Genomic DNA, 15,546 nt, shown 5'->3' on the forward strand with positions numbered 1-15,546 from the left:
GATCATATATCTCAAAATATCTCCAGCATGTGATCGAGTGTTCGTGCGCATGTTAAAGACCGAGATTGTGTTATGTGCGAATGACCTTAACCTGTTCTTAGCTCAAACATGGTTGGCATGTAATGACATGATTAATTAGCATAATTAGATTGGGAAAAAAACTAGGTAGCATGGTCCACTATCCACTTTCATTCCTCACATAGTCACCTAATCCACGTTAGAACCATGATTAGGCACTAGACTTAAGGAGGATGAAGTATTAAATATGTGCATCCTTCTGCTAATTTCTCTATTGAAATCCAAAAGCTTCCAAAAACACAAAAGGGCTCAAGAATGGGTCCCAAGCCAATAAGTCTCACTCACAAATGGGTAGGAAGATAAAAAAGGAGATGAAGGTATATCATGTGGCTCCATAGACACCTCATCCCATGCATGCTTTACTTGCTTTCAAATGACAAGAATCTATTTTTATGAGGGACTGCAATCTTTATGCCAAAAAAGAAGCAAAGATGAAGCATTATCTTTAGGATAGTTCATGAAAATGATGTGCACACAAATTTTGTAATGATAAAAGTAACCTTATAGGAAATTAGGCACATGTCGTATTCAAGTAGGTGTTTATAAGGATTGACTTAAAAAATAGATTTCTTTGGGCTATGAAAATATATTCTTTGATCCACAAAACCCCAATCATAGTATAACACATTTCGGTGCATACTAAATGTACTATACTTAGTAGCCAAATTCCAACTAAAAGTGTGGGGCATTATGATTTAGTGGTCAATAATTGCCTTGCTAAAACTAAATTCCTTTAAAGAACATCCAATTGTATCGTTTTTTTCTAGAAAAAGGGGAAAATCCAAAAAGAGTGGTGCATTAATGGAGATTAAATCAAAATATTATATCATAAATTGTTTAACATTTTATCAATTGTCAAAAGTAATATGAATACACACACACACACACTTTATCAAAACTAAAGAGAGAGTCTTGAATATCAAAACTTTTCCCTATATAATTAATTTGTCAAATTTTTAAATGAAAATATATTTTAACCTTTTTTCAAAGTTTAAATAGAATAAAATTGTAGCTGTATTTTCTCTATTTTCATTTATTTCATTGATTTGTCTCTCTAAAAATACCTAGAAGTTGATAGGTAGAAACAAAAGTCATTCTTTTTTATTCCACACAAAATTAAAAAGATAGAGTCATTCTTTTTTTATTTCGGACTTTTTTTTTTAGGCCATTAAATCTTAAAAATACCTAGAAGTTGACTAGTAGGAACAGTAGTCATTTTTTTTTATTCCACACAAAATTAAAAAGAGAGAGTCTTGAATATCAAAGCTTTTCCCTATATAAATAATTTGTCAAATTTTCAAATAAAAATATATTTTAATCTTTTTTAAAAGTTTAAATAGAATAAGTCTATAGCTATATTTTTCATTCATTTCATTGATTTGTCTCTCTAAAATCACAAACAAATTTTAAACCACTAAAGATCAATTCATATTTAATTTTTCAATTTTTGATTCTTGGAATTGCTTAATTTAAAATCTTCCATCCTTATACAATAATGCCTTTTCTGTTTCAAATGTCTCTCTCTCACTCTCATAACAATTCATTTTATATATCAATTCTTATTAAAAATATTATTTTTTTATTATTTTTAATTATATAATATGTTTGGTTTTATTTTCATATATTCTCCTCTTAAAGCTTGTTTCTATTGCTTGTTTGTTCAACAAGATCAAAATTTATAGACAATTACAACTTATAAATTTTATGCCATTGCATTCTGGAGTACAAGTGAGCACTACTACCAATGTTTACTACTAAGTAAATCACATAATTTGCCCTATGAAATGCCACCATTGAGTTAGCAACCTATATAATTGAATTCTTCCAACTCCTATGAGACCTTAAAGTACCCTAAGTCTGGCAAATATAATCACCAAGAAATTGTCCTAACAATTTGAGTTACTGGCACCTTCAAATCCCCATTTTAGCTCTCACTATACATTTGAGCCATATTAAATATATAATTATGATGTGTTTAATTGTTAGCCTAGCTGCATTTATTCTGCTTCTTTTATCATATACTAGGTAAAGGGAGAAAAAAAATCCTATCATGTGGAATGAAATGCCACCTGTAGCAGACACATCAACATATGATCAATACTTAAAATGTATTTTTTTATGTGTGTGTGATGGGGTGGACGAATCATATATATGTATCTGGAATGAATTCAACCAACAAAATTAAAAAATAAAATATTATGGATATCTATCCATAAAACAAATGCCTCCTATTTGGACATTTCTAATCAAGTCTAGACAACTCAAAAAGAATATGCTGCCCTCTTATGCATGCAAATCCTCCGAGTCCCCACCTTGTGGCCTAGTCTATTTTCTCCTGCATTGGAGCACGTAGAAGTGTCGAACCCAATCCGAGATGACGCCATGGATAGCGAAATGCTCACGTAAGCTGCATCCATATATTATTCTGAAGGGATGCCACCTTTGCTTCGTGGCACGACACCACCACCAAAATCATGAGGGAGGGCTTCGAGGAGAATAAAGAAAAGGCTAAAAAGGACAACCCATAAGGCATGCAGTTACCCCACAAAAGTTGCATGGGGCCTTCTACATCTAATAACCTATGAAGGGCACTTGCTTCAGACTTCAATTAATGGAAAGAAGGAAACTGGAATAAATCATCACACTAAATTGAGCATAAGAACTTTTATATGATAGCAATAGTTATACATAAATAACATATAGAATTACACGCTCTCATTAGAAGAATGCAATTAAATTATTAGATCCTTTATTTAATTGTAACCTTTGGATCCTACTTCAAGAATTTTTTCTTTAATTAAAAAAGAAAAGAAACTAAAAGCCTACACCATACTTGATTCACTCCGACTGCACGCATAAGTTCCATGGCCCTCCCATCTTTAATAACCTACAGCACTTGCTTCATACTCAAATCACATTTAGAGAAAGAAAAGTGAATCACACAACAAACCAAGTTGAGCATGAGTACTTTCTCAGACAAAAAAGAAAAAAAAGGATGGAGCATAAGTCTGAACTTCAAACGATGTTATATTGAACGACATGAAAGATTACATAGTCCTCTTTAGAGGGATCAAATTACATTGTTGGAAGCTTTCCTTCTCCAAAAAAAAACCTATATCACACTCCCTATATACCACGCTTCAATCACATTTCTAACAAAAGAACGGATAGTTACACACATGATGGGCTTGAGTTCTTCAGCCCATACTAATTAATGCTACCAAAAGCAACACATCATTAGAGCTACATGGTTAAACCCTGAGTTTAATGACAACCTCCAGAACTTATAAGTTGGGCAAGCTTATCTCGTCAAGATCATCCAAGGACAAGAACACCTCATCCAAGCATGAGAGCTCTGTGTCATCGCTTAAAGAGCTTGCAACTGAATCACAGCTTGCTTCATAGACTCGACAAATGATCCAGTTGTCAGAAACCTAGAGATCATAGCAACAAAGTCCAGTTATCAGGCCATGAAATGAAGCATCAAGCGAACTAGTGTAAGGTATCAAATTAATATCAAGGAACATACTACTCTTTGGTGTGCTCTCTTCTTGGAGGACCTTCTATTACTATGCGTGCGGCTACCGCTGCTGCTGCAATTGGTAGAACCGTCCAAGAGATGGTATTCAATCATCATCCAATTAGTTTTTACCCCGCAGGGAGCTTCACCAACGTAGAAGACTAGCGTCTTCTTCATGCCAACAACCTTGTCGCTGCTTGCTACGGGCTCGTCGACTCCGATCGGCGTCCAATAGCCATTCGGCGACACTCTGTTTTGGATCCTCTGGCTGAAGAAATACCACTGGTTGCCACCTTGCAGTGCTTTACCTTAATATGCAAACGAGTGCTTGTTATATAGTAGTGTCATGGTGCAAAGGATGTGGGAGTAACAAAAGAAACCAAGAAGAGAAACCCACCATCAAGGTCCCATGGATCGACATGGCGAAGGTTGAGGCTGGGGATGATGTCAGGGTGGCATGGTAAGAGCGACGCCTTGGGATATAGAAAATGGACGACAAGCTCTTCATCGGAGGGGACGAACTGGAAACCAGGGGGGAGGCCACCCATGCTATGGAGATGGAGACAACGTAGGAGAAGCCTTGGAGGTTGTAAGTGAGTGAACGGAAAGAGGTAAGAAGGTGCAGAAGTTAAGTGGGAGCTCCAATGTGGTTCTTGTTATGATGCTATGATTGGCAGTTATAGCGTGGAGAGGGTTAGAGGGAGGGAAGGAAAGAAGAGACGTAAGAGAGAAGGGCAGCTGGGAGATTGGACGCGGTTGGCAATTAATCACTAGTTAGTGGCCTCTTTTTGAAAAAATATAATCCGGATTGGAGTGAAGAACACGGGCCCAAGCAAACTGGGTGGAGCCAGAAAAATGTTCCAACCAATGATGCATGGCTTGAGAAATTTCCAACATTTACAAAATCCATGTCTAAATAAAGATTTTATTCATAATGCAGCCTTTATTCTTAATTGGCTAGTTTTGGATGAATAATATATTTAAAACATAATAGATTAATGAAATAAATATAGAATCTTCAAATTTTCTGCATAATATTTTCATGTTTTGAATGCAAACCTATCCTGAATTCCTTATCAAACCATTAAAGTTTCTCATGTAACTGAGCAAAGGATGAGCCAACTTTAGCTTGCACCTCTTTACTGATGGCATGCTTGCTGACTGAGCTAAAAATTCTATAAAATTCATAGATTGGGCTAGTACAACCAGCAAAATCAAAGAATTACATGCTAGGCTAAGCCTACTATTGGCCCTAATATCTAATTTTATGATCTTACTAGTTGTACTGGCTCAATCTACAAATTCTATAAAATTCTCAGCTCAATTATCCAAATAGGCACTTAGAGTTTTTATTAAGGATGGATTTTGAGTGCAATTTAAGAATGAGCAGACCTACCGTTATTATTGACGACGAAGAAGAGGCATCCATTGTAGATATAGATTTTGAAAACCAAGACTTCCTCAAGCCACTTGGCACCTATTTGGTGACATAAAAATAGGCATTTGTCAGATTCTCTACTCCGTTGTATAGTAGATTTTAACACGCCGATAATGTTTAGATAAGATTATCTTTTCATCTAGGGTGCATTGCATGCACTACAAAAATAATGACATTCTATTTTTTTTATGTTATCAGACATCACATACAAAATTTTGTTTGAGATAACTAAGTGTGTGACGGGTGACGACGGTGCAATGAATCTCTTAAAATTTTAAAATTAGAAATTACTATTTTGAGCATAATTTTCAAAGACATGATCTTCTATTTGTCGCAATGTTGCTTTTCATTCTTGAATGGTCAAGCATCTATCAAGAATTCCGGCTTTCAGTGTTGAATGATCCCCAGACTTCACTCTTTCAACACTTGTCTACTTCTGCTTGAATACGAGCGAGCTGGCTTTTGAGAGACTCATTAAGGGGGAAGAGCTTCAAAGATTGAAAACTAACTTGCTGCCCTAGAACCTTCAAGTCTAGCCTGCCCGATTCAAAGGGGTGAAAAAAGCAAAACGTATTTCTATATCAAAAAAACATATTCGTAGGAATATTTAGAAGAAAAAAGGATATTTAACTGCAGTAAAAGCTTTTTCTTTAGCGAAATCGGTTTCTTTTTTTATTATGGATCTACTACTAGAAATTCAATGCGTAATCTCAGCATTCAATATGTATTCCTGAATAATCTAATTTTTCAATTATTCAACCATTTCATTAGAATAAAACTATCACTATATTTTTTTCTCTTCCTACTTCTTCCAAGCGCAGGATAACCCCAAGAGGTTGTGGGTTTTTTTTCTACCAATTGGGGCTCGATCAAATAAAATAGAGATATCTGATAGATGGTTATCTATCTTGATGGTATATTTTGACGTCTTTTGCTTATGAAAGAAAGGTAACAAACAATAGATATCAAAAAAAATTCAAATTGGCATAGTTGAAGGCGTTTGTCATGAACATGCAACTTGTGAATTCTTCCATAAAATACATGCAAGGTGTCAATGCTCATGAAGCCAATTGACCTGATCTCTTGTATTGGAGAATCTTCTTTTTCTTTTTTGGTGAGGATACTCTTCCTTGTGGCTACAAGAGGGCACTGGTCCTCCCGAAGCATGTTTTAAGGCTCAATCATAAATGAGAGAAAGCCTCATCCAACACATTATCTTATCAATCTCTTTCATATGTCAATCAAATAGTTTTCTCCGATTCCCATGGTTTGAACTTTGAAGCAGTAGTCCATGGCAATGATCATGAGGATGTGGGACATGCATTGTTTGAAAGTTGGGTGGGCAAATGATAATGTCATTGCATGTGGTCAGATTAGTCCTCATTCTTTGGTGAAGGAACAGTCCATCCTACGATCTGCAGTAGAAAAGTTCAAAGTAGAATTTTATTTTGGGATGTCCTCCAAAGTCCTAAGCAAAGTCTCCTAAGACAGCGAGTGATGACAATGTCTTAAGTCAATCAATAATGATGATATGAAAGGTAGGGGTAGGCATACTTAGCTGGGATAATGAACTCAAATTCAACCCAAAATTAGGTCAATAAGTTAAGCAAAGTGCATTCAGGAAAAAGAAAGAAGAAAGAGAAGAAGAAGAAGTTAAGCAGAGGTTGAATCATAACTTTGCTGACTCCTGGTAATTAGAACAAGAATTCAAACAAAGGGTACGATCATTTTACACCACAAGACACATGGATGCTGCATATTAGTTAAGGGAGGAGTTAAGCAGAGCTTTAATCACAGATGACTCTCAGTTAAAGCAAGAATTCAACCTAAGGGTATGATCATTTGACACCGCAAGACATGTGACTCTGCAAGGAGAAGTAGATCTTTAATCATTAACTCTGCTGACTCCTAGTTAAAACAAGAATCCAAACTAAGGATATGATCATTTTACACTGCAAGACACATGGTATGCTGCATATTAATTTTGAGAAAAGTTAAGTTGAGGTTTAATCATAACTCTGATGACTCTTTGTTAAAACAAAAATTCCAACTATTGGTTATGATCATTCTACACCCCAATATGGATGGGCAATGCATACTAGTGAAGGGCCCATGCACCCTTATTTTTCTTTTACTGCGAACTTTTGAGGGCATTTGCTTTGATGGAACTGAGGGGCGTTTCCCTTGCTGCAAGAAAGGGATTTAGGACCATAATGACTGGTTAAGACTTCTGAAGCCCCTCCACTTCATCATTACATGACTTTGCCATGGTGGGAGAGACTGATAAAGTCAAGAAGCAAAAGGTGGGAGAAGTGAAATGGTGGATTTGGGCTGACTGCAACCTCTCTTCCAGTAGGCCTAAAACAACCTGATGCAACTTGTTGTGACCCAAACTAAGCTGCAGAAAAACAATGCTGGTTCGGTGAGCCACAATGGAGTCCTTTGCCTAGGATAAATGTTGGACTAGATTTCTCTCTCTTTTTATGACCTAGCAAGGAATGAACTCATCCAAGACTTCCCATACTGGCTATCTGTATGAACATCACTTATAAAATCATAATCTGCATTGTGTTAAATCTCTCACTTTAAAAAAAAGCTTTTATGTCACATCCATGGGCAAATTTTATTGTAATTCACTATAAGTAGTGAAATTTAATTTATTGATTACAGAAAAAATTAGTGTAACTTATATTCAAAACACAAAAAAATAAAAGAAAAAAAGAAGGAAAAAACCATGCTGTGTTTGCCTTGGCACTTAATACAAAGGCTTTGCCACTTTTAACTCCACTAAGGAAAAAAGAAAAACATCTGAACAACCAAACACCAGCCCAAGCTCTCATAATATCTCATATAATAATATCCATTAGTGGTTCAAAACTTACTTGAAGAAAACCAATATTTGAAAGTTAACACATAATAAAGTCCATTTCAATATATCTTAGAGATAAGTTTTAGCACCACACATGGAACATCGATCACAAATTTTGTGCAAGCTATCACATAAAAAATAGTTTTTGTCAAAAAAGAATAGTTGGGTCAAGAGATTCACATCTGAGTTGCGTGGGATTATTATTGGGTTCTTTGACTTTACACCTATGGCTTGAGTTGGTTAGAACCTTTCTTTTGTTTTGTTCTTGTTTCTGTACTTATTTCATTTCTAATGAAATGTATGGTAGTTTCTCTTATTGTTTTGTCCGGAAAATATTTTCTTATGTCCACTGATAGAATTACTACTCTAGTTAGTTTAACCAATAACTTGATCTTGTCATGTTTTCTGAATGTCATCTTAATATATTCGTCACTACTCATACTGCACTCCTTTAATATCAATATCAATATCAAATCAGGAGGCGGAGCCGCAATAGCACCAGTTCTTATAAAAAAAAGCCACATGGCTACATAAACTATCTACAAATATCTGGTTTTATTCTTCCTGTCTCAAACAATGGCAATGATTGCGAAGGCTAAGCATCATTTGCATTTCACTTCCATGCTTCATGACGACCCCTCTTTATAACCAGACATGCGAACGAGGACTCCTTTTAGGCAAAAAAAAGGTGGTGTCACCTTTGGCTTCAGTCGATGCAAAGACTACAAGTGGGACGCCTGATTAAAGTCCACTCGCAAGAGGCCCCACGAGCTATGTATATCTTTTGGTTTGACACAAATGTGATGCTGCAACCTATCCAAAATTTTCCCATAACTCAACTTGAGCCAAGTTGGCTTGAGGATAGGACTTCATGTCTTCATCATCAAAACGATGCTTGTGCTGAGGCTCTGCAGGCGCTATTCAACTGGGGACAGGACCGGGGTTAATGCAGCGCCACCAATTTGCACGCCTTTCGAGGAGATCGGATAGCTAGATATTTGGCGTTTCACATCATCGTTCTTTTCAAGTTCGCAAGCATTCCACCTTTGTTGAATTTGAAATATGTTTATGATATCACCACCAAAAAAGAAGGATAATGCTGATATCAGGTGCACAAGGAAATGACCTCATAGATAGGTAGGGCCATTCTTATACTTGATAATGACTCGTTGACATACAAGATTTTCGCAGCCTTAATCTCTGAACCTTAGTTCGGATAATCGGATAATATCATCTCTTGCTACTTAGACAAGAGGCCGATGGTTTGATGCTGGTTGGAGCCAGCTCTTGAGAGATAGGGGTTGTAATAAGCTTCCATTTGGAAGGCAGTTCAGCTGCCGAGTAGATAAATATTAGCATATTTTTCTAATGAAACTCTCGTGTTATCTAGGGTCCATGGTACAAGTTTAAACCCAACATGATTTAGTTAAAACCCCTTCCTAATTATCCCCTCCAATAATGTAATATGATGTAATGTGATGTAAATATATAATATTAGATATTGTTAAAATCTTTTAAAATATTATTAATATACTAAAACTAAATACTATATGATACTATATAATAATATTGTCAATATTATAAGATATAATAAATATTAAATATTATTTTAATCTTATTATGCAATACAATGCTATATAATATCATACTAATATAATGTAATATTATTATTTTATAAGATCATAAAATATTAAATATTGTTATAATCGTATTATACAATATTATAATATAATAAAATAATGATATAATATAATATTCTGATATTGCATGATAATATATTTAGAGTTGATCATGAGCCGAGCTTGGGCATAAGAAATATCAAATTTTAAATAGGCTCGACCGGAAGCCCTACTGAAAATGAATGTAGTAGTTTAGGCCCGAGGCCCAACCCATAATTAATTCTAACTATATTATAATAATGTTAATATATTTTTCATAAATTAATCTTTGAAATCATTTATGTTTATGTATTAATTCTTGTCTTTTTCATATTTGTATTTTAATTCTTGAAATCTTGTAACTTATATATACCACGAGTTAACTAGATGAGAACGAAATATTCTACTTTTATTCTCCTAATGATATTTATTGCATATCTTGTAGATATTTTTGCTCTCAGCCTCAAACTTAACCAACACTTTAATCCACGCCTCTTTAGTATTGGTAGTAACCAAGTCCTAAACAAGAAAAAAGCAAAGCAAGACTAAAAAGGCCAAATTCTGAGCTTCATTTGCTATTATTAAAACAGGGTCATTTTTCTCCTTCTACAATCTTGGTTAACTTTAACCAAGGTTCATTCAGCGACAGCTAGCAGAAAGATCAATTTATACAAGTGAAAAACTTTACAAGGACTTTTATATAAATATAAAAAAGATAGAAATTAATAAAAAAAAGATATATTTGGAACTAATATGCAAAAAAAAACCCTATTAAATATTAGTATAATCTTATGGTATAATATCATAAAAATATATTATAATATGGTATACAATATAATATAATTGCGTAATGTTATATTGTATATTATATAAAATTATCATTGTATTATTCTATTATATAATAGAATAACATATTACATAAAGAATATTAGGGATTTGAAATGCAAACTTGTGTAATTTTATGAAAAAACACTTTTTCATCTACTTATTCTCAAACAACATTCAACACCATTGCTTATCTCCATCGGCATCCAAACATACAATGATTTTAACTACAACTACTAGTTGGTATATTACCGTTTTTACCCCAACAGAAAATAAGATTTATACCCATTTCTATCGATATACATTAATAGTTTTGGTATAACTTTTCTCATCCCTGAGAAACCCATATATACTTGATCCAAAGGATGCCTAATTTGATACGAAGAGGTTAATAATTTTTTTATCTTTTATTTTTATTTTAAGAGAGAAAGGAGGGAGATCTACCTGCACCATAATTGTCTTTGTCCAGAGTTTTTAGGGATGCACCATTCAAGAATCGAATCTTAAACCTCTAAGTCATTTTCTTATCCTTCTTTTGTTTCACTAAATCTGACCTAGCTATAGCTAGATTAGGCATTAAGTCCTATCACCATTTCCCTTCATCTAAACTCATTGCAATAATGAAATGCCAAATATATTCAATTCAATTTATTATTTCTTCCAAATCTGCCTCCAAGCTTTGTGTATGATTTTTGATTTTTATCGAGAAATCCTTTCTCCGAGCATAAGTACAAGAGAGCGCCTTTGCATTCTTCGCTTTTCAGAAACAATACGAGGCCATGGTCACCTACATTGAACCAAAGAATGCTAAGTCATCACATATCAATAATTCTTGGAAACAAACCCAAAGATGATGAATTGAATCCAATATTGGTAACCTCTTTATTAGTCCACATGCCCTGTGATCAAAGTTTTAATCATGATAGAGGCTTGAGAGATGAAATATCAAATACTTAGGTGAAACTGTTTGCTTGCAGGCCAGAGACATGAAATACTCCACTGCCATGAATACGGACCATCAACAACCGAACCTTAAAGGCCATCAGTGGAGCTCATGTAGCCTGGGCCACTATCCCCGCCTTTTTTCAGGAAAGGATGGGCTAGCAGGGAGTAATAAGGGCCTGCAACAAGGAGAAACAGAACTTCAGCTGCGACTATAGACTATCTGATAACCATCTTTATTCCTCCCTTTTGATAACTCGACCAGCAATGCTTATTAACTCCTCAATGCTTGTTAGTAACGGAACCTTTTTTGGGATTAACGAAATGGCTAAATTTTTCCTTAAGAAAAATGAAAGGGCTGAATTAGGGCTAGCAAAATATGATCCGATCTATCAACCCGATCTGTATTCCACATACCATAAGCAAGTTTGGATTTGGGCTAAACAGATTCGGATTATAAACAGGTCGATCCGTTTAACATGTTTAACATTTGGATCAAATTCGGGTTTCAGATATCAACTCTATATTCAACCAATTGAACCCGTTTTATTTTTTAATCGAGTTGGGTCAAATAGTCTATTTAACATGTTTAACCTATTTAACTTGTTTAAAACTGTTGCTGGAAATTAGACCCGGAGGCGACCGGTCAGCTGAGAAGGAGGAGCTCCAGCGAACACTGGCGGGCGGCGTCCTCTGGGGAACCTGCAAAAAGCCGATGGCCGAGGTTTCCGGCGCCGGCCCTCCAATACCTAAGTCAGAGGAGGGCAAGCGTATATGAGGAAAAATAATGTGTGTCCAGAGTTCTTGCCCTCCAGCCCTCTCTAAGGTGGAGGGGTTCTTCTTTTATAGAGGGGCGCTGGGTTACCTGTGATGCGATGGGGCGAGGTTGCCGTACGACTGAGCACGTCGCATGAATTGGTGCACGATCATGTGAATTAATGCCTTGCCGTAGGGGATGAGATCGGAATCAGGGAGTTTTCACGGCCGACTGGATGCAGCCGAGCTGATTTGCCATGGAGGACTAGAGATCCGTAGATAACAGGTGCCACGCGCATTAATTGTTGAGTAAGCCGGAGATAATTACGGAGTAAGCCGGAGATACGCATTAATTACGGAGTAAGCCGAAGATACGCATTAATTGTGGAGTAAGCCGGAGATCTGCAGAAGCCACGCGCATTAAATGCTACGAGCGGTGGCAGGGTATGGTCTCTGATTGGGCTACAGAAGGATGTGACCGCGGTAGGTGAGTGGCGAGGTCGGACTCCCGAGGTGGCGAGCTCGGAGGTCGGGTGCCAGGTCGGGAGCTCGGAGGTCAGGCGCATCTGAGGTCGAGAGTTCCGAAGTCGGGCGCCCCTAATCACATGTCTCGTGATATGCTCACGCGCTTTGGGGTAACCTGTATTACCCCAACAAAAACCTATGTAACCTGTTTAAAATCTGCTTAACTTGTTTCTATCATGTTTAATTGATCCGCTAACCTGTTTAACTAGTTGAAATTCATTTAACTCGTTAAAAATCTACTTAACATGTTTTATCCATTTAAGTTGACTTGAAATGTTTAATAAATAGATTTTGTCGGTCAGAATGAATTACCTATTTAATAAACAGGTCGAGTTCGGATCTGAATTTTTGACACGATCTGTATCCAATCCGATCTATATCCGATCCAATCTGATCCAATTTCCATCCCGAGGCTAAATCAGCCACAATTTGGATATTAGTTATCAAAATTCAAAGTAATAATTTTCTAAAAGAGAATAAAATAATTATTCATGTTAGAACACTTTTTTCTTCTTCTTTTTTTGTTTCTTGAAAGAAAGGAAGGGAGACCAGTTGGTATCATATATAACCGTCCATCTCCGGATCCTTGAAAATGCACCCCCTATATATTCCTCAAACTTAAAACCTCCCTCTTGTGAGGCAATATATAAGGTACGAATGCTAGGATAATGCATTGTATACTTGAAAAAAAAAGGTTCTGCTCGCGAAAAATATTTTCATTATTTTTTTAATTTTGATAATCAATTTTTATCTAAGAATGATTGTCTTATTGACTCTGTACAAGAGAGGTCCCACTACTGTTTGTTCCTTGTGGCCAGGAAAACAGCAAGGGTGAGTACCTAAAAAGTTCCAAAAGTTTCAAAGTACCGTGCGAGATGGTAGTTAATTTATACCCTCCTCCTTCCTTCCACTCAAACCTGCAAGCCTTTCAAGCTACCAACCCGGCCGTGAGCACGTCCGCTGCATGAATTGGTCCGGTCTAGGAGTCGGCAATGAGACACCGAACCCATGCAGCCGACCCCACGCGTGCTTTGGCACCATCCCCGGAAGCTCCAGAACCCCGCCTTCTCCCATCTCCTCTCCCACCCGCAGAGAAGATAAAGTTTTGGCGTCGTCGCTCCACCTCTGGCCTTTTAGCTGCAGGGAGAGAAAGAGATGCTCATGAAAACAACCAAGAGAAGAGATGAAACAGTACGTCACCCCCACCTGCATGCATGGCCGTAGCCTGTAGATAGATACTGGGAGATAAGGTCACGAGGGGCTTTTAGAAGTAAGTAGGACTGGTACCTATACTCTCTCCTAGATGCCTTCGTTATTTTTTAGTGGGTGCCTTGCTGTCTCGTGAGTATTGATGAGGAATGGGAGTAGCAGGAGACCTGGCAGGACTTGGCATATGTATAATATAAGGAGGGCCAGAATAGTGTATACTTTGGTTGCTTTGTCGCCAAGGGAAAGGCCATGCCTCGAAGCAAGGCGAAATTTAGCAAGTGCTTTGTCTACAGATGTTAATTTTGGATCCTTTTGTTGTGACAACTATAATGGAATTCTATTGGACCTTTGGGCTTGCTCTAATAGCTGGTGGCACGAGATGCATGGCATAAATTAGTGTCTTAACGCCTTGTGGATGGTTTGAGGGCCATGTGGTGGATTGAAATGGCCAATTGACTTTAATATAAGGATGGTTCGAATATGAGCTAAGAGCACAGATATATATATATATCTGTGTGTGTGTGTGTGTGTGTGTGTGTGTGTGTGTGTGAGAGAGAGAGAGAGAGAGAGAGAAGTGCCAAATTTCTAGGAGGATGTGAGGTACAAATTTTGTTGGTCAAGATAGAAAAACATAATAATTTGGGACTTATGGTTATTAAATGGATCTTAATAATTAAGAGAGAGGAGGTGTGCTTAATTAATGTACTACAAGAGAAACCTACTGCGACAAGATAATTGGCCAAGGCAGGCGCAGAAGCCAAGTTGGCTCTTATTGTTGCATTGTCGATTTAATTGCAGCAAAAATTCCCCTTGCTGCCTTCTGCACAATTTTTTTTGTGATGGCTTTGCAAATCAATGTGCATTGTAGGACAAGTACCATATATACTATGGCATAATTGGATGGGATGATCGTTTACATATCAAGTACATTGCAAGCAAGAAAGACTCCATAATTTACTTATTGGCATATTATAAATCAACCGTATGATGTTCTTAGCCGTACGATATTCTATAGATGACAACATGTGACAATCCGTGCAGGTATATTTAATTCTATAAGCCATGCACCACATAGATCCTATGTACTTATACGAGGCCAATAAACTCAAATAATACTTTATGGATTATCTTTTTAGATAAGTTCTTAGGTTGTTATAAATTGTATCATAGTGCACCCAGCCCATGGCTTATATAGACTAGGAAATACTGTAACATGGATCCATTGGAGTTGACCACGGACGGATCATATATAGTGTTTGTTACTAGACTTGTGATACTTATAAATGAATTTGTGTGGATTTATACCTTTAGCCCCGCGAGGATGCTAGGTTTAAATGGAAGGAATATGTAAGGATTCATGTAGGCAGATATTTAGTTCCACATCGATTATATATTGGATAGCTTTTAAATATTTAAACAAGACCAATAAACTTAAATAATATCTTCCAGCTAGTTTTTTTTAGATGAGATGCTGAGTTGTTACATAAAGTCAACTACATTGGATGGTCTGGATGCACCATTTCTAATTGACCTATTGCGCATATCTGATTCATGAATGCAGTTTAGTTTGCTCTCTTGCCATTGCTGAGCCGTCTTATTGTGTCAGCTAATATATATTGCACAAGCTTCCTGCAAATGGAGGAAGGCAGGCCAGTTAGATGGCCATCTGTTACTACGTATGCAAGAAGATAATGGCAAGCTACGCCCGAAACAAGGGGCCAAAGCT

The 15,546-nt window shown here is 36.6% G+C and overlaps 1 protein-coding gene across 1 annotated transcript; it reads right to left on the reverse strand.

Moving 5' to 3' along the window:
- Window positions 1-3,126: 3,126 nt before the first annotated feature.
- On the reverse strand, window positions 3,127-4,331 carry LOC120105302 (NAC domain-containing protein 104-like). The gene is made up of 3 exons (XM_039117666.3): window positions 3,996-4,331; window positions 3,608-3,906; window positions 3,127-3,512 (listed from the first exon to the last, which is right to left on the reverse strand). Exons 1-3 carry the CDS (start codon window positions 4,144-4,146, stop codon window positions 3,363-3,365), a joined length of 600 nt encoding a protein of 199 aa, XP_038973594.3. The 5' UTR covers window positions 4,147-4,331; the 3' UTR covers window positions 3,127-3,362.
- Window positions 4,332-15,546: the final 11,215 nt, after the last annotated feature.

Source organism: Phoenix dactylifera, chromosome 2 (assembly GCF_051530095.1).
Source record: "Phoenix dactylifera cultivar Ajwa chromosome 2, Ajwa_hap1_PhDact_Kaust_v1.1, whole genome shotgun sequence".
In the NCBI taxonomy this organism is placed as follows: domain Eukaryota; kingdom Viridiplantae; phylum Streptophyta; class Magnoliopsida; order Arecales; family Arecaceae; genus Phoenix; species Phoenix dactylifera.